Source organism: Ranitomeya variabilis, chromosome 5, assembly GCF_051348905.1.
Source record: "Ranitomeya variabilis isolate aRanVar5 chromosome 5, aRanVar5.hap1, whole genome shotgun sequence".
NCBI lineage: Eukaryota > Metazoa > Chordata > Amphibia > Anura > Dendrobatidae > Ranitomeya > Ranitomeya variabilis.
The window spans coordinates 9766571-9789663 of record NC_135236.1 but is presented as its reverse complement, the minus strand read 5'-3'; the positions used below and the strand labels follow the sequence as shown (position 1 = coordinate 9789663).

The window sequence follows — 23093 nt, the reverse complement described above, 5'->3', positions numbered from 1 at the left end:
TCTCAGGACCCCCTCATCCTCTGAGGTGAGCGATATACCTGGTGTCTCAGGACCCCTCATCCTCTGAGGTGTGGGATATACCTGGTGTCTCAGGACCCCTCATCCTCTGAGGTGCGGGATACACCTGGTGTCTCAGGACCCCTCATCCTCTGAGGTGCGGGATATACCCGATGTCTCAGGACCCCCTCATCCTCTGGGGTGCGGGATATACCTGGTGTCTCAGGACCCCTCATCCTCTGAGGTGCGGGATATACCCGATGTCTCAGGACCCCCTCATCCTCTGAGGTGCGGGATACACCTGGTGTCTCAGGACCCCCTCATCCTCTGAGGTGAGGGATATACCTGGTGTCTCAGGACCCCTCATCCTCTGAGGTGCGGGATACACCCTCAGTCTCAGGACCCCCTCATCCTCTGAGGTGCGGGATACACCCTCAGTCTCAGGACCCCCTCATCCTCCGAAGTGCGGGATATACCTGGTGTCTCAGGACCCCCTCATCCTCCGAAGTGCGGGATATACCTGGTGTCTCAGGACCCCCTCATCCTCTGAGGTGAGGGATATACCTGGTGTCGCAGGACCCCCTCACCCTCTGGGGTGCAGGATATACCTGGTGTCTCAGGACCCCCTCATCCTCTGAGGTGCGGGATATACCTGGTGTCTCAGGACTCCCTCATCCTCTGAGGTGTGGGATATACCTGGTGTCTCAGGACCCCTTCACCCTCTGAGGTGTGGGATATACCTGGTGTCTCAGGACCCCTTCACCCTCTGGGGTGCGGGATATACCCGGTGTCTCAGGACCCCTCATCCTCTGAGGTGCGGGATACACCCTGAGTCTCAGGACCCCCTCATCCTCTGAGGTGTGGGATATACCTGGTGTCTCAGGACCCCTCATCCTCTGAGGTGCAGGATACACCCTGAGTCTCAAGACCCCCTCATCCTCTGTGGTGCGGGATACACCCCGAGTCTCAGGACCCCCTCATCCTCCGAGGTGAGGGATATACCCTGAGTCTCAGGACCCCCTCATCCTCTGAGGTGCGGGATACACCTGGTGTCTCAGGACCCCTCATCCTCTGAGGTGCGGGATATACCCTCAGTCTCAGGACCCCCTCATCCTCTGAGGTGCGGGATATACCTGGTGTCTCAGGACCCCCTCATCCTCTGAGGTGAGGGATATACCCTCAGTCTCAGGACCCCCTCATCCTCTGAGGTGCGGGATACACCTGGTGTCTCAGGACCCCCTCATCCTCTGAGGTGTGGGATACACCTGGTGTCTCAGGACCCCCTCATCCTCTGAGGTGTGGGATATACCTGGTGTCTCAGGACCCCTCATCCTGAGGTGCGGGATATACCTGGTGTCTCAGGACCCCCTCATCCTCTGAGGTGTGGGATATACCTGGTGTCTCAGGACCCCTCATCCTGAGGTGCGGGATATACCTGGTGTCTCAGGACCCCCTCATCCTCTGAGGTGCGGGATATACCTGGTGTCTCAGGACCCCCTCATCCTCTGAGGTGCGGGATATACCCTCAGTCTCAGGACCCCCTCATCCTCTGAGGTGCGGGATACACCCTCAGTCTCAGGACCCCCTCATCCTCTGAGGTGCGGGATACACCCTCAGTCTCAGGACCCCCTACCCAAGTCGTCTCCCATGTTCTCGTCCTTAGTGGGCATCAATATAGAAGTCAGCGCAATGGTGAAAGATCTGACCACCGCTTAGCCCAGAGTCGCTGTCCTGTGTGGTCCTGGCCGCTCATATCCCCCAGGACACAGAGAATACAGAATATAAGCCCCCCGGAGACACTTACCATCCAGCGACAGCCAGTCGAGTTGGGTGCTGGGCAGCGACAAGAAGTTCCTTGCTCGATACTCGAAGATGACGGAGTGTGAGATGATGTTCTGGTGCTGGATGACCTGCAGGGTGACCAGGCCGGCCTCGTGAGCTGCAATCACACGGAGGGCAGACGGTAAGAGACCCCGCAGCACAGCTCGCTGAGGGTGGGCCGTCTACTCACCTGGGCAGTAGCAGCGTAAGACTCCTGATTGGATGAGGGAGGCTGGCACAGTCACATGATCGAACAGGCAGGAGTAGGAATCCGTGTCCTCCAACCACGGGCCGGTGATGAGGATCTTAACTCCACCCTGACACCAGAGAGAAAGAGACAATTTACTGGAAGACGAGGGGCCAGTGCCCGGGCCGAGCAGCCACCGCCCGTCACCAGCAGCACATGGCGCGGCTCCCGGGCACGTCCGCACACACGTGTCGCCACATGTCACATGTGAGGACAATAAGAGCCGCTTGTGGAGGCAGGAATGTCCGCGGTGCCAGCTTTCTGCTTGATGTCCCTCCAAGAAGATGGCGCCACCCCAGGGGCATCCGGCGGGCAGCCTCCTCCTGTCCATCATCAGATCCCTGCTTTATATCAGACGTGCCATGTAAATAACACTGCGGCCGATCGTCCGCCTGGTGCCCGGGTGAAGAGACCGCCACCTGCCATGTCCTACAACACAAGGTGCACGGCCCCCTCTGCAGGTGAGATAGGAGTACTGCGCCCAACGGAAGTGCAGAGGACCCGGCATCCTCGAAAATGTACCAAGTGAGCCAGCCCAGCAGTCAGACAGGCGTCTGTGGCTCACCAGAACGGAGCCAGCACCTATGTCTGTGCCCCTACTGCACAGGGACCCCCATAAGGACAGATCTATAGCCCCATCACTGCTGCACAGGGACCCCCAGCAGGACAGATCTATGGCCCCATCACTGCTGCACAGGGACCCCCATAAGGACAGACCTATAGCCCCATCACTGCTGCACAGGGACCCCCATAAGGACAGATCTATGGCCCCATCACTGCTGCACAGGGACCCCCATAAGGACAGATCTATGACCCCATCACAGCTGCACAGGGACCCCCAGCAGGACAGATCTATGGCCCCATCACTGCTGCACAGGGACCCCCATAAGGACAGATCTATGACCCCATCACTGCTGCACAGGGACCCCCAGCAGGACAGATCTAAGGCCCCATCACTGCTGCACAGGGACCCCCATAAGGACAGATCTATGGCCCCATCACTGCTGCACAGGGACCCCCAGCAGGACAGAACTAAGGCCCCATCACTGCTGCACAGGGACCCCCATAAGGACAGATCTATGGCCCCATCACTGCTGCACAGGGACCCCCAGCAGGACAGAACTAAGGCCCCATCATTGCTGCACAGGGACCCCCATAAGGACAGATCTATGGCCCCATCACTGCTGCACAGGGACCCCCATAAGGACAGATCTATGGCCCCATCACTGCTGCACAGGGACCCCCATAAGGACAGATCTATGGCCCCATCACTGCTGCACAGGGACCCCCAGCAGGACAGAACTAAGGCCCCATCACTGCTGCACAGGGACCCCCATAAGGACAGATCTATGACCCCATCACAGCTGCACAGGGACCCCATAAGGACAGATCTATGACCCCATCACTGCTGCACAGGGACCCCCAGCAGGACAGATCTAAGGCCCCATCACTGCTGCACAGGGACCCCCAGCAGGACAGATCTAAGGCCCCATCACTGCTGCACAGGGACCCCCAGCAGGACAGATCTAAGGCCCCATCACTGCTGCACAGGGACCCCCAGCAGGACAGATCTAAGGCCCCATCACTGCTGCACAGGGACCCCCAGCAGGACAGCTCTATGACCCCATCACTGCTGCACAGGGACCCCCAGCAGGACAGAACTAAGGCCCCATCACTGCTGCACAAGGACCCCCATAAGGACAGATCTAAGGCCCCATCACTGCTGCACAGGGACCCCCATAAGGACAGATCTAAGGCCCCATCACTGCTGCACAGGGACCCCCATAAGGACAGATCTAAGGCCCCATCACTGCTGCACAGGGACCCCCCAGCAGGACAGATCTATGACCCCATCACTGCTACAGACACGGACCGCCATCAGCACAGACCTACGTCCCTAGCCCTGCTGCACAGACACTGACCGCCATCAGCACAGACCTACGTCCCTACCCCTGCTGCACAGACACTGACCGCCATCAAAACAGACCTACGTCCCTACCCCTGCTGCAGACACTGACCGCCATCAGCACAGACCTACGTCCCTAGCCCTGCTGCACAGACAGTGACCGCCATCAGCACTGACCTACGTCCCTACCCCTGCTGCACAGACAGTGACCGCCATCAGCACTGACCTACGTCCCTACCCCTGCTGCAGACACTGACCGCCATCAGCACTGACCTACGTCCCTACCCCTGCTGCAGACACTGACCGCCATCAAAACAGACCTACGTCCCTAGCCCTGCTGCACAGACACTGACCGCCATCAGCACAGACCTACGTCCCTACCCCTGCTGCACAGACACTGACCGCCATCAGCACAGACCTACTTCCCTACCCCTGCTGCACAGACACTGACCGCCATCAGCACAGACCTACGTCCCTACCCCTGCTACAGACACTGACCGCCATCAGCACAGACCTACGTCCCTAGCCCTGCTGCACAGACAGTGACCGCCATCAGCACAGACCTACGTCCCTACCCCTGCTGCACAGACACTGACCGCCATCAGCACAGACCTACGTCCCTACCCCTGCTGCACAGACACTGACCGCCATCAGCACAGACCTACGTCCCTACCCCTGCTGCACAGACAGTGACCGCCATCAGCACAGACCTACGTCCCTAGCCCTGCTGCAAAGACACTGACCGCCATCAGCACAGACCTACGTCCCTACCCCTGCTGCACAGACAGTGACCGCCATCAGCACAGACCTACGTCCCTAGCCCTGCTGCACAGACACTGACCGCCATCAGCACAGACCTACGTCCCTACCCCTGCTGCAGACATTGACCGCCATCAAAACAGACCTACGTCCCTACCCCTGCTGCAGACATTGACCGCCATCAGCACAGACCTACGTCCCTAGCCCTGCTGCACAGACATTGACCGCCATCAGCACAGACCTACGTCCCTACCCCTGCTGCACAGACATTGACCGCCATCAGCACAGACCTACGTCCCTAGCCCTGCTGCACAGACATTGACCGCCATCAGCACAGACCTACGTCCCTAGCCCTGCTGCACAGACAGTGACCGCCATCAGCACAGACCTACGTCCCTAGCCCTGCTGCACAGACACTGACCGCCATCAGCACAGACCTACGTCCCTACCACTGCTGCACAGACAGTGACCGCCATCAGCACAGACCTACGTCCCTAGCCCTGCTGCACAGACATTGACCGCCATCAACACAGACCTACGTCCCTAGCCCTGCTGCACAGACACGGACCACCATCAGCACAGACCTACGTCCCTAGCCCTGCTGCACAGACATTGACTGCCATCAGCACAGACCTACGTCCCTACCCCTGCTGCACAGACAGTGACCGCCATCAGCACAGACCTACGTCCCTACCCCTGCTGCACAGACACTGACCGTCATCAGCACAGGCCTACGTCCCTAGCCCTACTGCACAGACACTGACCGCCATCAGCACAGACCTACGTCCCTAGCCCTGCTGCACAGACACTGACCGCCATCAGCACAGACCTACGTCCCTAGCCCTGCTGCACAGACACTGACCGTCATCAGCACAGGCCTACGTCCCTACCCCTGCTGCACAGACACTGACCGTCATCAGCACAGGCCTACGTCCCTAGCCCTACTGCACAGACACTGACCGCCATCAGCACAGACCTACGTCCCTACCCCTGCTGCACAGACACTGACCGCCATCAGCACAGACCTACGTCCCTACCACTGCTGCACCGTGACCGCCATCAGCACAGACCTACGTCCCTAGCCCTACTGCACAGACACTGACCGCCATCAGCACAGACCTATGTCCCTACCCCTGCTGCACAGAACATGAGTACCATCAGCAGGCCTACATCCGTGTCTCCGCAGACAGTGACCGCCATCAGCACAGACCTATGTCCATGCGCCCACTTCACAGTGATGAAATTATGACATCACAGGGGCTCCCTGGACCCTGGATGCAGAGGCTGCGGGACCATTCCTGTGAAAGCCCCAGCACATGGACTGAGATAAGCGGCACAGCAAGGATTTATTACTGGCCAGTGATGGCCGTGGCTGGACCACATACCTCCGGGTACGACCAGTCTGGAGAGAAGTCTGTAATTCCAACAAGCCCAGTAGCCCCGGCCTCCGGGGTCGGGAAGGAGTCTGCAATGATGGAGGTGTCTCCACCCATGGGCTCCTGTGTCGGTGGTTCTTGCCCCGGTGGTCCGAACATGGCCTGGACTGGAGAAGACGTGGTCTGGTGTTCTCCGAACTGTTGGTATCCCCCAGGCGTGGCTTCATCCGTCATCAAGTCGGAGATGAGGTCTGGAAACTGACTGTCGAAGGAGATATTGAAGTTCTCGCCGGAGAGCTCCATGTGGACGCTGGAGGCTCCAGATGAGGAGCTCAGATCGTTTTGGATGATGGAGTACAAGTCGCTCATGTGGGTGCTGGGAGCGTCATCTTTGACTTCTGAGGGGATTATGTCGGCGCTGACCTCGTCGCTGGAGCTGACCTGCCCTTCCCGGGTTTCCTCCATCTTAATCTCTGAGCTGCGACCGTCCTCCTCCATTCTCGTCTTCACATTGGTGGTCTCCTCCTTCACACTTGATACCATGTCACTTGGCGTCAGCTCGTCTTCTTCCACGTAATCGCCCCCTTCAGTGCACAGGTCCACTATCGCTCCATCGGATGTTTCTGTCTTGAACTCGTCCGACTTCGCTGCTCCCCCGTAAGTCTGCCCTTCTCTAGGGCTATTGAGGAAGGAGTCAGGGTCAAATGCTCCACTGCTGCCCCCTGGGGCGGATTCCATCGCCACCTCCAGACTATGGGAAGAAGATAGCAAGAGCCCCTCCATCGGAGAAGGCAACAAGGAGATGCCAACCGGAACGGTGGCAGGTTTGCTGCCGGTGTCCCCGGGCATTAGGTGTTGGCTGGGCATCAAGGCTAAGGGTTTCTCCGCAATGCCAGTCATCACAAGTACGGCACTAATGCCCGGTACCCCCGGGGTGGTCGTTATGGTGACTCCGGTTAGCTCGCGATCGCCATAGAAACCATTGGTGAGCGCCAGTGGTGGAGACGTCTGTGTGGTGTCTGGAAGGTCTGAGAAGGAATGTGAGGAGCTGGGGTCACTCCCGGAAGGCGTCTTGTTTCCCTTCTGGCCTGGCCTCCGCTCCTTCCCCTGGTCAGGCTCAGCAGAGGAGGAGGAAATGTTCTGCACCTCGGTGAGGGCAGGGAATGGGCACAGCCGGGGCTCAACTTTAGGAGAGATGATGCGGTGCTTGGTGCTGGTGCACTTATGAGGAACACTGCCGGCGGATCCTGGGGGCAAAGAAAAGACAGTGAAGAGGTGGGGCATGTGCGACCCGAAATAACGCCAGGCCAGAGGAGCCGCCAGTGAGGGCTGCACCACGGAGACACTCACCCAGGGTGGTGGAGCACAGACAGGTGTGGGTACGGGGCGGGGGTTTGGCCTGGTGCGTCTCCAGCGTCTGCTGCACCAGCTGCTCAATGGAGAACTCACTGGTGCCATTCCCGTTACTGCACGACCACTTAATGCCATGGACTGAGGAGAAAGAGAGCGAGATGAGACCCTCACCTTAGCCTCTGATATGGGACCCCGACCCAGAGAGAAAACCTGCAGGTGGACGGGGTGTCCCAATACTCAAGAGAACTCCACCATTCTTTACATTACATATCCCCTATAGACAGTCCCTCCTGTATATGACACACATCCCCTAAAGACCGGTCCCCCTGTATATGACACATGTCCCCTATAGACAAGACACACCTGTATGTGACACACAACCCCTACAGACGGTCCCTCTTATGTATGGCATATGTCCCCAATAGACTGGTCCCTCCTGTATATGCCACATGCCCCCTATAGACCGGTCCCCCTGTATATGATACATGTCCCCTATAGACAAGACACACCTGTATGTGACACACAACCCCTACAGATGGTCCCTCTTATGTATGGCATATGTCCCCAATAGACTGGTCCCTCCTGTATATGCCACATGCCCCCTATAGACCAGTCCCCCTGTATATGATACATGTCAACTATACAAAGAAATTTTATGGATATCATCCACGCTGCTGAACAAATAAAAGTCCGGACGTATTGAAGAAAAGGAATGATGGCTTTATTCAATGCGTTTTGAAGTCTATATATGCCCATATACTGTATATGCTGCCACTAGAAGATGGACACTGTGCAATAAAAAAAGTGGCTCCTCCTCAGCAGTGTCCACCTCACCAACCGTTGATAAGATGGTCAGTTTAGCTTAGTGTCAGTAGGAGGTGGACAAGTGTCTTCTTCTAGGCCCATAGTCTCCTCGGTTTTCATAGTTTTCCAGTAACGTCTCCCTATTTCCTTTTCAGATGAATCTTCTCCTTACCTCTGGAGGGATACAGTGTGAGCAGTCACATTACTCTGACATATAGACTATGAGTACGGCGTGTACTGCCACCCTGTATCCTCATGTGTCTAGCCGACAGGACCCCAAACACATGAGTGTTTAGGTGATCCAAACATCGTTCCTGGCCCCCGGCTCCCACCAGAGCCTGTCGGTTTTAGGAGGCATGGACGTCCCACAACCCCAAGAACCTCGGACATCTACGGATGATCCAGACATCACCAGGGATGGAGAGGTACATCCTTTTTCTTTCTCCATCAGGTTCCTTTCCAGAGGTGCTGAGGAGAAGATGATCAAGATGAAGAAAAAGATGACGATAAAGAGAGATGAAGTGGATGGACATTGATGAATGAAGATGGAATTCAAGAAGAGGTTTTTGAACATCTCCCCCTTCTCTCTGATTTCACCAAAGTTCTCTAAGGATTAAACTTTTTGTTGTTGTTGTTTATATGCCTCTGGGTGGGCTTTTTACAGGAAGTATGGGCACAGGGTCCTTCTTTTATTTTACCTCTCTGGTTTTAGAATACTCCTTCTGGTCTATATGCCCCTGTGTGGGGTTTACATGACTCAGGATCGGTGGGCACAGGGTCTATTTCCCCATAATTTTTTTTAAGCCACCGTGCCACCCCCCCGTTTCGCTGGCCTCATCTTTTAATTTAGGCGCCGTCTACAGTACAGCCTAGTCGCGGCGGTTAGCTCCGCCTCCTCCTTCCCAGCTTTTTTCTAGCGGGTTTTTCTCCCGCCCATCACAGACACGCCCCGTCTTCCTCCTTTAACGGGCAGAAGCTGCAACTCTGCGATTTTCATAGAAAGCCCTCCTCTTCCTCTCTGCGTTTGCCATCCTACGGCACCTGGTCCCGGAAGGTGGCGTTTTCTCTCCAGGTAACACAGGCACTGCAATCCCTCGGCAGCCCCTCCGGCATTACACCACTTTAGGAGGAGAGGTGAATTGCACGTGGTCCTTCACTATGACAGTGTTTGGAACAGACTCCCAGCGGAGCAAAAGACTCCATATCCTCAAGCGGTTTCCCTCTCATCTTCAAAGCCCCGGCTGTTCTGTCCTCAGGAGAGATGGCAGGACAGGACATTCTTCAGGCTGTTCTGTCCTCAGGAGAGATGGCAGGACAAGACATTCTTCAGGCTGTTCTGTCCTCAGGAGAGATGGCAGGACAGGATATTCTTCAGGCTGTTCTGTCCTCAGGAGAGATGGCAGGACAAGACATTCTTCAGGCTGTTCTGTCCTCAGGAGAGATGGCAGGACAGGATATTCTTCAGGCTGTTCTGTCCTCAGGAGCGATGGCAAGACAGGATATTCTTCAGGCTGTTCTGTCCTCAGGAGAGATGGCAGGACAGGATATTCTTCAGGATGTTCTGTCCTCAGGAGAGATGGCAGGACAGGACATTCTTCAGGATGTTCTGACCTCAGGAGAGATGGCAGGACAAGACATTCTTCAGGATGTTCTGTCCTCAGGAGAGATGGCAGGACAGGACATTTTTCAGGCTGTTCTGTCCTCAGGAGAGATGGCAGGACATGACATTCTTCAGGATGTTCTGTCCTCAGGAGAGATGGCAGGACAGGACATTCTTCAGGATGTTCTGACCTCAGGAGAGATGGCAGGACAAGACATTCTTCAGGATGTTCTGTCCTCAGGAGAGATGGCAGGACAGGACATTTTTCAGGCTGTTCTGTCCTCAGGAGAGATGGCAGGACAAGACATTCTTCAGGCTGTTCTGTCCTCAGGAGAGATGGCAGGACAGGATATTCTTCAGGCTGTTCTGTCCTCAGGAGAGATGGCAGGACAAGACATTCTTCAGGCTGTTCTGTCCTCAGGAGAGATGGCAGGACAGGATATTCTTCAGGCTGTTCTGTCCTCAGGAGCGATGGCAAGACAGGATATTCTTCAGGCTGTTCTGTCCTCAGGAGAGATGGCAGGACAGGATATTCTTCAGGATGTTCTGTCCTCAGGAGAGATGGCAGGACAGGACATTCTTCAGGATGTTCTGACCTCAGGAGAGATGGCAGGACAAGACATTCTTCAGGATGTTCTGTCCTCAGGAGAGATGGCAGGACATGACATTCTTCAGGCTGTTCTGTCCGTAGGAGAGATGGCAGGACAGGACATTCTTCAGGCTGTTCTGTCCGTAGGAGAGATGGCAGGACTATCCAGTGTGTTTCACCTGCCATATATGATTCAGCAATTGCATTTTAGGCGTTCTGTCTATTTCTTAGCGAGTCAGATCCCATAGTTGCCATGATTCTCTTGACTGATTGCAGTGCGATCCGAATAGGCCTTGAGCTACCTCAACACCTGAGCTTCCTGCCTGTTTGTCAATACTTAGCTCCTTTTTCTCTTACAGACACCGGATAAGGCCATGAGCGCAAGAGCCTATCAGCTCCGGGATTCAAATGGCCGAACATCACAGGAGCAGGTTTGCCCCTCCATCAAGAACCAGATCGGATAACATGATACTCATCGCAAGCATCGATCACTGTACGAGAGCTGATCCAGGCCTAGATCCTATGTAGGAGAAACAGGTTTCTTCCTTCAGCAAGATTCATATCCTTTTTTCCCAGGTACTCCTCTTTCTCACCCGGAAAACCCAATCCAACCTACGATATCTCTGGCTATCTGACCCCAGGGTCAGGTTTTGTGGCCAACCAGTTGTGGCGGTAAGCCGACCTCCGCCTTTTTTCTGGAGCCTACACCAGTTATTCTGGCACTAGGCATCTTCCCTGGGGTCCGTTCCCTTCCCCTATCTCGAATGGTGGGATCTCACCATACATAAAACTCTTGGTTGGTGTTGTGTTTTCAGCGTTCCACTTTTCTCTATTTTCACCGTTATCATCGGTTGTATTGTGACTCATACCAAGGTGAACGGTCCCACGCACGAGGTTTCTCACCTCCTTCCCTTCACAAATGGTCCAGGCCGGATTAAGATCACCCAAGACGTCATATGGAAAGTGGTTTCTTTTTCCTTTCCGGATTCTAGGTGCTCCTTCCCATGGCCAACTTTCCAGGGAGATGACTGGTCTCCTCCCACGTGTTGCATGGCTTACTCCAACTATTCAGGGACTTTTCATCTAATTTCTCCCTGTTCGGAGTAGGACGATATCCATCTCTCTGTTTAAGTTCAACGGTTCATATACTAAGATGCCTTACAATGCCTGTCAAGACGATCATTTCCATAGTCCCTATGACCATCCTCATCCCAGTATGCCCGAGATTGCCACAGTGCTTTTCTCCCAGATTGCAGAGACTCATTGATTCTCTGCCACCTCCAGGGGTGGCCATCGGCCTAGCCATCATTTTCTCAGCATCCCTACAGGGATCTCACTGACTTTAGGCCTGGCTCCTCTTTCTCTACATGCTGGGACATGCCTTGCCCTTTGCTCAGAGCATTCTGCTGTTCGGCCTCGGCTGTCATTAGGTCAAGTTTGCACATTGTTCAGCCCAATTTCTGGTTTTTTTTTTGGAATATGCTGTCTTAAGCCACATACGCAGTACTCATTCCTGAAGGGTTCAGGGTTGCATAGCTCAGGATTGCCCTCAGGCTAATTATTTCTTCCCTTGTTTTTCATCTGAGCCCGGTGTGGGAGGTATTCACCCTTTTTTTTACTTCACGACGGAACCTAGTTCTGTCTCAGCTTCCCAGCCGTTCCGCTATCCGGGTCAACCTCGGCAGAGACATGTGGTCATGAATGATTCAGTGTCTGCTGCGTTCTACCTACTTCTTAATCTGCAAAGGGCCTTCAATAGGAAAAGAGGTCGGTAACATCAGATGGTTCCTTTTCATAGTCATTGTGACGGAGCATACACTACATAGTCCCAGAGTTTCCCATCAGTTCACTTCCAGCCCCCGACTCAGCGGTTGCTCTCCAGCATGTTGGCAGTAGCCTTCTCTTTAGTCCTTCCATTCCACTATCAAGGTGGTACTCTACTTCCTTACAGTTTCCTCTTGGAAACTTCTGTGTCAGTTTTTCGGATCCATCACCTTGCTATTTCAATTTTACTGTTCCAGTTTTTTTTCAGGGCAGGTTAGTGAACCACAGCATCCAAGAGCCGGTTAGTGAACCGCAGCAACCAAGAGCCGGTTAGTGGACCACGGCATCAAAGAGCCGGTTAGTGGACCGTGGAATCGCAAGAGTCGGTTAGTGAACCGCAGCATCCAAGAGCCGGTTAGTGGACAACAGCATCCAAGAGCTGGTTAGTGGACCGCAGCATCCAAGAGTCGGTTAGTGGACCGCAGCATCCAAGAGCCGGTTAGTGGACCGCAGCAACCAAGAGCCGGTTAGTGGACCGCAGCAACCAAGAGCCGGTTAGTGTACCGCAGCATCCAAGAGCCGGTTAGTGGACCGCAGCATCCAAGAGCCGGTTAGTGGACCACGGCATCAAAGAGCCGGTTAGTGGACCGCGGAATCGCAAGAGTCGGTTAGTGAACCGCAGCATCCAAGAGCCGGTTAGTGGACAACAGCATCCAAGAGCTGGTTAGTGGACCGCAGCATCCAAGAGTCGGTTAGTGGACCGCAGCATCCAAGAGCCGGTTAGTGGACCGCAGCAACCAAGAGCCGGTTAGTGGACCGCAGCAACCAAGAGCCGGTTAGTGTACCGCAGCATCCAAGAGCCGGTTAGTGGACCGCGGCATCCAAGAGCCGGTTAGTGGACCACGGCATCAAAGAGCCGGTTAGTGGACCGCGGAATCGCAAGAGTCGGTTAGTGAACCGCAGCATCCAAGAGCCGGTTAGTGGACAACAGCATCCAAGAGTCGGTTAGTGGACCGCAGCAACCAAGAGCCGGTTAGTGGACCGCAGCAACCAAGAGCCGGTTAGTGGACCGCAGCATCCAAGAGCCGCTTAGTGGACCGCAGCATCCAAGAGCCGCTTAGTGGACCGCAGCATCCAAGAGCCGCTTAGTGGACCGCAGCATCCAAGAGCCGCTTAGTGGACCGCAGCATCCAAGAGCCGCTTAGTGGACCGCAGCATCCAAGAGCCGCTTAGTGGACCGCAGCATCCAAGAGCCGCTTAGTGGACCGCAGCATCCAAGAGCCGCTTAGTGGACCGCAGCATCCAAGAGCCGCTTAGTGGACCGCAGCATCCAAGAGCCGCTTAGTGGACCGCAGCATCCAAGAGCCGCTTAGTGGACCGCAGCATCCAAGAGCCGCTTAGTGGACCGCAGCATCCAAGAGCCGGTTAGTGGACCGCAGCATCCAAGAGCCGGTTAGTGGACCGCAGCATCCAAGAGCCGGTTAGTGGACCGCAGCATCCAAGAGCCGGTTAGTGGACCGCAGCATCCAAGAGCCGGTTAGTGGACCGCAGCATCCAAGAGCCGGTTTGTGGACCGCAGCATCCAAGAGCCGGTTAGTGGAACGCAGCATCCAAGAGCCGGTTAGTGGACCGCAGCATCCAAGAGCCGGTTAGTGGACCGCTGGTTTGTGACTACTGTATGTACATTAAATATTCACCTTTGCATCACATTTCTGGAGTGTGCCAATTATAAATTATTTCACGTATTAAGGTTTGGGAACCTATATTTGTGCACCTCCCTAGCAGGCTGTGCTGAAACATTTTCTATACTGTGCTTTGGTACGTCCCACGGTTTCCTGTGTCCCCCAATGAAGCGACAGTGAAAAAGATTTGGGGTTCTTTCGGTATCTCTATCTCGGAGCCTTCATTGGGGGATACAGCACCCGCGCTTTTTTTCTATTGATTCTCTTGGACCGGTCTGTGTTTTTTTTCCAGGTTGCTTTGCTCCGGTCGGTGGGTGGACACTGAGGAGCTATTTTTTTTTATTACATAGTGTCAGCCTCCTAGCAGCGTACACCCATTTTTTTCCTGTGCCCCCCAATACAGACTCAGAGAAATGGATTCTATGGTTAGAACCCAAAATCTTCTTTTTCATATTACTCTTGAATTGTCCAGACCAGGGCGGATCCGAGCGGAGGCTTTCATCCAAGCATCTCCTATAGAGCAGTCCCCCTGTATATGGCTCATGTCACCTATTTATGACACACATCCCCTATAGACCCGTCCCTCTGTATACGATACAAATCCCAGAGACCCATCCCTCTGTATATGATACACATCCCCTACAGACCTGTCCCTGTTTACGATACACATCCCCTATAGACCCGTCACTCTGTATACTATACACGTCCCCTATAGACCCATCCCTCTGTATACGATACACATCCCCTATAGACCCGTCCCTCTGTATACGATACACATCCCCTATAGACCCGTCCCTCTGTATACGATACACATCCCCTATAGACCCGTCCCTCTGTATACAATACACATCCCCTATAGACCCGTCCCTCTGTATACAATACACGTCCCCTATAGACCCGTCCCTCTGTATGCAATACACATCCCCTATAGACCCATCCCTCTGTTTACGATACACATCCCCTATAGACCCGTCCCTCTGTATACGATACACATCCCCTATAGACCCGTCCCTCTGTATACGATACACATTCCCAATAGACCCGTCCCTCTGTATACAATACACAACCCCTATAGACCCCTCCCTCTGTATATGATACACATCCTCTACAGAGCCGTCCCTCTGTATATGATACACATCCCCTATAGACCAGTCCCTCTGTATACGATACAAATCCCCTATAGACCCGTCCCTCTGTATACGATACACATTCCCTTTAGACCCGTCCCTCTGTATATGATACACATTCCCTATAGACCCGTCCCTCTGTATACGATACATTCCCAATAGACCCGTCCCTCTGCATACGATACACATCCGCTATAGATCCGTCCCTCTGTATACGATACACATTCCCAATAGACCCATCCCTCTGTATATGATTCACATCCCTTATAAACCGGTCCCTCTGTATACGATACACATCCCCTATAGACCGGTCCCTCTGTATACGATACACATCCCCTATAGACCCATCCCCTGTATATCACACACATCCCCTATAGACCGGTCCCCTCTGTATATGACACCCCCTATAGACCGGTCCCCTCTGTATACGATACACGTCCCCTATAGTCTAGTCCCTCTGTATACGATACACATCCCCTATAGACCCTTCCCTCTGTATATCACACACATCCCCTATAGACCCTTCCCTCTGTATATCGCACACATCCCCTATAGACCGGTCCCCTCTGTATACGATACACGTCCCCTATAGTCTAGTCCCTCTGTATACGATACACATCCCCTATAGACCCTTCCCTCTGTATATCACACACATCCCCTATAGACCCTTCCCTCTGTATATCACACACATCCCCTATAGACCGATCCCCTCTGTATATATGACACCCCCCATACACCCCCCTGGTCCTTACACATGGGCTTCAGCTGGCTGATCAGCTCCTCCTTGCTCCACTTCATCCACTCCTTGCGGTCACTGCTGGTGGAACAGAGGATGGGGCCGCAGATCTTCCCGCAGTCCTCGATGGCTGGGACATTCAGGTAGTGAACGAGGACGATGTCCGGGTTCTGGAAGAGATGGCAGACGAGTCACAGAAGACTCCTCCCCGATAATCAGCGCCTGGCCGTGCGCTCGACTGTAGCGCCAGTGTCGCTCCCACACCCTGATGGACGTCAGTGTATGTCACAGTGGATAGCGGCACCACCAGTATGGAGGACAGCGACCAGCAGGGACTAACGGGGACGAGGCACCGCTAAGCTCAGGCCCTATACAGAGCGGAGCCGTGGCTCACTGAGGTCCCCCTACGGCCAAGTGACTAATAGCTGCAACCTGGACGCGGGCTGGACAGCAAGCAGGCGGTGCCAGAGACGTCTTATAGTCTGCTGTCCCCGACCTCATGTCCGGCGCGGCTCCTCCAGCCTCGGGTAAGACCGCACACCGTAGTCTCGGAGGTCACGCTCGTCCCGCCGCCGGCACGGATCTGCACCTCGGGCAGTCCTGTAATCTCATCGACTGTAGGGTCAGCAGACATGGCATCAGAGTGCCACCCCCGTCCTTTACATTGCAGGCGGCACCATTCCTCACCTGCAGGAGCCAGTAGCAGCGGCGGTGAAATGTCGGGACGATGGAGGAGTGCACGTAGCAGCCATACAGGCACTGCGGAGACAGAGGGGGAGGTTAGAGGACGGGAGGAGAGAGGACGGCCCCCCGGGCTGGCTCCCCCTCGGGACGCACCTCCATGCCCTGCACCTTCAGCTTCATGTGATCCTCTCGGGTGGTCTTGCCGTCCTTGCGCTTCTTCCAGCAGTAGCCATCTTTCCGATATTTCACCTTCTTGCGGTTGTACAGGATAATGGAGCCGTTCTGGGGTCTGCACATACAGAAACACAGGATGAAACCCCTGACACAGGGGAGGACATCATATATCATGGGGGCAATCATTAACGCTAGCCAGAATTAAAGGGTCCCTCAATTTATTACAAACCTGAGAGAAATAAAAACCGTTCCCTGGAGGGTCAGACTGACAGATAAAGCGAGGGACAGGCGGTCTGAATCCCTGGATTTACATATAGTGGGGGGACGGCCGGTGTCTCACGGCAGCAAGTGGGGACAGATTATGGGCTCGTATTCCAGATCCTATAGTGCTGGCAGAATGCTGGAACTGTCTATTGAAAAGGTAGCGGAGGGGAAGTTTCACAGACTGTCCCCGGACACAGTGGGTGTGTGCACCGTGCTTGGGGGGTGAAGGCAGGAGAACAGTCCCTATCTACATCTCCGAGCCCCCCAAAGTGACCTCACGCAGCCGCGTGGCACAGAGATACAGAGGTACAACTCCTTGTAGTGGCCCCGGCACCATTCCAGCACACTAGGAGGCGGCAGCACTGAGCAGCAGGCGGTCACCTGGTCTTGGGTGCACAGGACAGCCACTCCTCGTGCTTCTCGAAGGTGATCAGGTACGAGGCGATCTCCTGCAGACAGAGCAGAAGAATCCAGGTAAAAGTCACACAGAGCATGGCCGAAGCAAAGCGAGCCGAGATGGCGACCGGGGCGAAGCGGACAGAACGAGGAACATACAAGAGAGCAGCACAGAGTATTTAAGGAGAAAAGGCTGATCTCAGCTATCATAGATCACACAGCGGTAGGCATACAGAAGCACAGAGTATCTCAGGAGAGAAGGCTGATCTCAGCGATCACAGGTCACACAGCAGGAGGCATACAGCAGCACAGAGTATATCAGGAGAGAAGGCTGATCTCACAGATCACAGGTCACACAGCAGGAGGCATACAGCAGCACAGAGTATCTCAGGAGAGAAGGCTGATCTCAGCGAACACAGATCACACAGCAGTAGGCATACAGCAGCACAGAGTATCTCAGGAGAGAAGGCTGATCTCAGCGATCACAGGTCACACAGCAGGAGGCATACAGCAGCACAGAGTATCTCAGGAGAGAAGGCTGATCTCAGAGATCACAGATCACACAGCAGCAGGCATACAGCAGCACAGAGTATTTAAGGAGAAAAGGCTGATCTCAGCTATCATAGATCACACAGCGGTAGGCATACAGAAGCACAGAGTATCTCAGGAGAGAAGGCTGATCTCAGCGATCACAGGTCACACAGCAGGAGGCATACAGCAGCACAGAGTATCTCAGGAGAGAAGGCTGATCTCAGCGATCACAGGTCACACAGCAGGAGGCATACAGCAGCACAGAGTATCTCAGGAGAGAAGGCTGATCTCAGAGATCACAGATCACACAGCAGCAGGCATACAGCAGCACAGAGTATCTCAGGAGAGAAGGCTGATCTCAGCGATCACAGGTCACACAGCAGGAGGCATACAGCAGCACAGAGTATCTCAGGAGAGAAGGCTGATCTCAGCGATCACAGGTCACACAGCAGTAGGCATACAGCAGCACAGAGTATCTCAGGAGAGAAGGCTGATCTCAGCGAACACAGATCACACAGCAGCAGGCATACAGCAGCACAGAGTATCTCAGGAGAGAAGGCTGATCTCAGCGATCACAGGTCACACAGCAGGAGGCAAACAGCAGCACAGAGTATCTCAGGAGAGAAGGCTGATCTCAGCGAACACAGATCACACAGCAGCAGGCATACAGCAGCAAAGAGTATCTGTATCTCAGGAGAGAAGGCTGATCTCAGCGGTCACACAGCAGCAGGCATAAAGCAGCACAGAGTATCTCAGGAGAGAAGGCTGATCTCAGCGATCACAGATCACATAGCAGCAGGCATACAGCAGCACAGAGTATCTCAGGAGAGAAGGCTGATCTCAGCGATCACAGGTCACACAGCAGGAGGCATACAGCAGCACAGAGTATCTCAGGAGAGAAGGCTGATCTCAGAGATCACAGATCACACAGCAGCAGGCATACAGCAGCACAGAGTATCTCAGGAGAGAAGGCTGATCTCAGCGATCACAGGTCACACAGCAGGAGGCATACAGCAGCACAGAGTATCTCAGGAGAGAAGGCTGATCTCAGCGATCACAGGTCACACAGCAGTAGGCATACAGCAGCACAGAGTATCTCAGGAGAGAAGGCTGATCTCAGCGATCACAGGTCACACAGCAGGAGGCATACAGCAGCACAGAGTATCTCAGGAGAGAAGGCTGATCTCAGCGAACACAGATCACACAGCAGCAGGCATACAGCAGCACAGAGTATCTGTATCTCAGGAGAGAAGGCTGATCTCAGCGGTCACACAGCAGCAGGCATACAGCAGCACAGAGTATCTCAGGAGAGAAGGCTGATCTCAGCGATCACAGATCACACAGAAGCATGCATACAGCAGCACAGAGTATCTCAGGAGAGAAGGCTGATCTCAGCGGTCACACAGCAGCAGGCATACAGCAGCACAGAGTATCTCAGGAGAAGAGGCTGATCTCAGAAATCATAGATCACACAGTGGTAGGCATACAGCAGCACAGAGTATCTCAGGAGAGAAGGCTGATCTCAGAGATCACAGATCACACAGCAGGCATACAGCAGCACAGAGTATCTCAAGAGAGAAGGCTGATCTCAGAGATCATAGATCACACAGCAGCAGGCATACAGCAGCACAGAGTATCTCAGGAGAGAAGGCTGATCTCAGGGATCACAGGTCACACAGCAGGAGGCATACAGCAGCACAGAGTATCTCAGGAGAAGGCTGATCTCAGAGATCACAGATCACACAGCAGCAGGCATACAGCAGCCCAGAGTATCTCAGGAGAGGAGGCTGATCTCAGCGGTCACAGGTCACACAGCGGTAGGCATACAGCAGCACAGAGTATCTCAGGAGACAAGGCTGATCTCAGGGATCACAGGTCACACAGCAGTAGGCATACAGCAGCACAGTATCTCAGGAGAGAAGGCTGATCTCAGAGATCACAGATCACACAGCAGCAGGCATACAGCAGCACAGAGTATCTCAGGAGAGGAGGCTGATCTCAGATCACAGATCACACAGCAGAAGGCATACAGCAGCACAGAGTATCTCAGGAGAGAAGGCTGATCTCAGCGATCCCAGATCACATAGCAGCAGGCATACAGCAGCACAGAGTATCTCAGGAGAGAAGGCTGATCTCAGAGATCACAGATCACACAGCAGAAGGCATACAGCAGCACAAAGTATCTCAGGAGAGAAGGCTGATCTCAGCGGTCACACAGCAGCAGGCATACTGCAGCACAGAGTATCTCAGGAGAGAAGGCTGATCTCAGGGATCACAGGTCACACAGCAGCAGGCATACAGCAGCACAGAGTATCTCAGGAGAGAAGGCTGATCTCAGCGATCACAGATCACATAGCAGCAGGCATACAGCAGCACAGAGAATCTCAGGAGAGAAGGCTGATCTCAGCGATCACAGGTCACAGCACTAGGCATACAGCAGCACAGAGTATCTCAGGAGAGAAGGCTGATCTCAGATCACAGATCACACAGCAGAAGGCATACAGCAGCACAGAGTATCTCAGGAGAGAAGGCTGATCTCAGCGGTCACACATCAGCAGGCATACAGCAGCACAGAGTATCTCAGGAGAGAAGGCTGATCTCAGAGATCACAGATCACACAGCAGAAGGCATACAGCAGCACAGAGTATCTCAGGAGAGAAGGCTGATCTCAGAGATCACAGATCACACAGCAGAAGGCATACAGCAGCACAGAGTATCTCAGGAGAGAAGGCTAATCTCAGCGGTCACACAGCAGCAGGCATACAGCAGCACAGAGTATCTCAGGAGAGAAGGTTGATCTCAGATTTCACAGATCACACAGCAGCAGGCATACAGCAGCACAGAGTATCTCAGGAGAGGAGGCTGATCTCAGCGATCGCAGATCACACAGCAGCAGGCATACAGCAGCACAGAGTATCTCAGGAGAAGGCTGATCTCAGCGGTCACACAGCAGCAGGCATACAGCAGCACAGAGTATCTCAGGAGAGAAGGTTGATCTCAGATTTCACAGATCACACAGCAGCAGGCATACAGCAGCACAGAGTATCTCAGGAGAGGAGGCTGATCTCAGCGATCGCAGATCACACAGCAGCAGGCATACAGCAGCACAGAGTATCTCAGGAGAAGGCTGATCTTAGCGGTCAAACAGCAGCAGGCATACAGCAGCACAGAGTATCTCAGGAGAGAAGGCTGATCTCAGCGGTCAAACAGCAGCAGGCATACAGCAGCACAGAGTATCTCAGGAGAGAAGGCTGATCTCAGCGGTCAAACAGCAGCAGGCATACAGCAGCACAGAGTATCTAAGGAGAGAAGGCTGATCTCAGAGATCATAGATCACACAGCAGCAGGCATACAGCAGCACAGAGTATCTCAGGAGAGGAGGCTGATTTCAGTTATCACAGATCACACAGCAGTAGGCATACAGCAGCACAGAGTATCTCAGGAGAGAAGGATAATCTCAGCGGTCACACAGCAGCAGGCATACAGCAGCACAGAGTATCTCAGGAGAGAAGACCGATCTCAGCGATCACAGGTTACATAGCGGTACGTATTGAGCAGCACAGAGTATCTCAGGAGGCGCCGTACCTCATTGGTGTTCCAGCGCAGCCTCTCTTTCGGCAGGGCTGCGCACCTCGGTAAACACTCCAGCAGCTTCTTGGGTAGAAAAATCTTAATGTGGTGACTGTTCTCTAAAGAACAAAAAATGTGGGATTATAAGAGACCCCGATACAGGGTATAATATCACATATAATCTCACTTTAGACCTCAGTACAGGGTATAATCTCACCCGAGTTCCCGATACAAGGTATAATCTAATCCAAGAACCCAACACAGGGTATAATCTCACCTGATACCCCAGCACATGGTATAATCTCACATATAATCTTACTTCAGACCTCAGTATAATCTCACATATAATCTCATTTTAGCCCTCAGAACAAGGCATAATATCATATATAATATTACTTAAAACCTCAGTACAGGGTATAATCTCACATATAATCTCACTTTAGACCTCAGTACAGGGTATAAATTCACATATAATCTCACCTGAGACCTCAGTACAGGATATAACCTCACATATAATCTCACCTGAGACCCCAGTACAGGTTATAATCTCACATATAATCTCACCTGAGACCTCAGTACAGGGTATAATCTCATCTGAGAGCCTGATACAGGGTATAATCTCACCTGAGACCCCAGTACAGGATATAACCTCACATATAATCTCACCCGAGACCCCAGTACAGGTTATAATCTCACATATAATCTCACTTTAGACCTCAGTACAGGGTATAAATTCACATATAATCTCACTTTAGACCTCAGTACAGGGTATAATCTCATCTGAGAGCCTGATACAGGGTATAATCTCACCCGAGACCCCAGTACAGGATATAACCTCACATATAATCTCACCTGAGACCCCAGTACAGGTTATAATCTCACATATAATCTCACCTGAGACCTCAGTACAGGGTATAATCTCATCTGAGAGCCTGATACAGGGTATAATCTCACCTGAGACCCCAGTACAGGATATAACCTCACATATAATCTCACCCGAGACCCCAGTACAGGTTATAATCTCACATATAATCTCACTTTAGACCTCAGTACAGGGTATAAATTCACATATAATCTCACTTTAGACCTCAGTACAGGGTATAATCTCATCTGAGAGCCTGATACAGGGTATAATCTCACCCGAGACCCCAGTACAGGATATAACCTCACATATAATCTCACCTGAGACCCCAGTACAGGTTATAATGTCACATATAATCTCACCTGAGACCTCAGTACAGGGTATAATCTCATCTGAGAGCCTGATACAGGGTATAATCTCACCTGAGACCCCAGTACAGGATATAACCTCACATATAATCTCACCTGAGACCCCAGTACAGGTTATAATCTCACATATAATCTTACCTGAGACCTCAGCGCCCTCCTTGCTATTCATGGCCATTAGTGGGACATCTCGGGGGGAGGAGAACACGCGTTAGGCTCGGGGGCGTCTGGATTTACTGTTCTCTGGAACACAAGAGAACAGGAGGGATTAGGAGAGTGAGGAAACACCGGTTATCTCCTGGTGTCCGTCGTGTGGACATCTGTGGTCCAGGAATGATTGGACACGGACATGCGAGATGGAGACTACAGGTAAGAGCGGACGTCCAGGCCCGCACCCTCCGCGAAATACCCAGCATGCACCTGTGCACAACATGGAGTGTCACACGGGGTAAAGGACGCGGCGCTGATAATCCAGGTAATAAATGC

The 23093-nt window shown here is 53.4% G+C and overlaps 1 protein-coding gene across 4 annotated transcripts in view; it reads right to left on the bottom strand.

Moving 5' to 3' along the window:
* Positions 1-23093, bottom strand: part of CAMTA2 (calmodulin binding transcription activator 2) — a 103958-nt gene that overhangs the window by 68465 nt on the left and 12400 nt on the right. For all 4 annotated transcript variants that reach the window (XM_077261557.1, XM_077261558.1, XM_077261559.1 and 1 more), the window contains exons 2-11: positions 22749-22850; positions 21396-21499; positions 17265-17332; positions 16599-16734; positions 16449-16520; positions 15778-15931; positions 7457-7597; positions 6116-7353; positions 2009-2135; positions 1802-1936 (exon numbers count right to left, since the gene is read on the bottom strand). In XM_077261557.1, coding sequence (XP_077117672.1) covers positions 1802-1936; positions 2009-2135; positions 6116-7353; positions 7457-7597; positions 15778-15931; positions 16449-16520; positions 16599-16734; positions 17265-17332; positions 21396-21499; positions 22749-22785 — 2212 coding nt within the window. In that variant the 5' untranslated portion in view covers positions 22786-22850. The remainder of the gene's footprint in view (positions 1-1801; positions 1937-2008; positions 2136-6115; positions 7354-7456; positions 7598-15777; positions 15932-16448; positions 16521-16598; positions 16735-17264; positions 17333-21395; positions 21500-22748; positions 22851-23093) is intronic.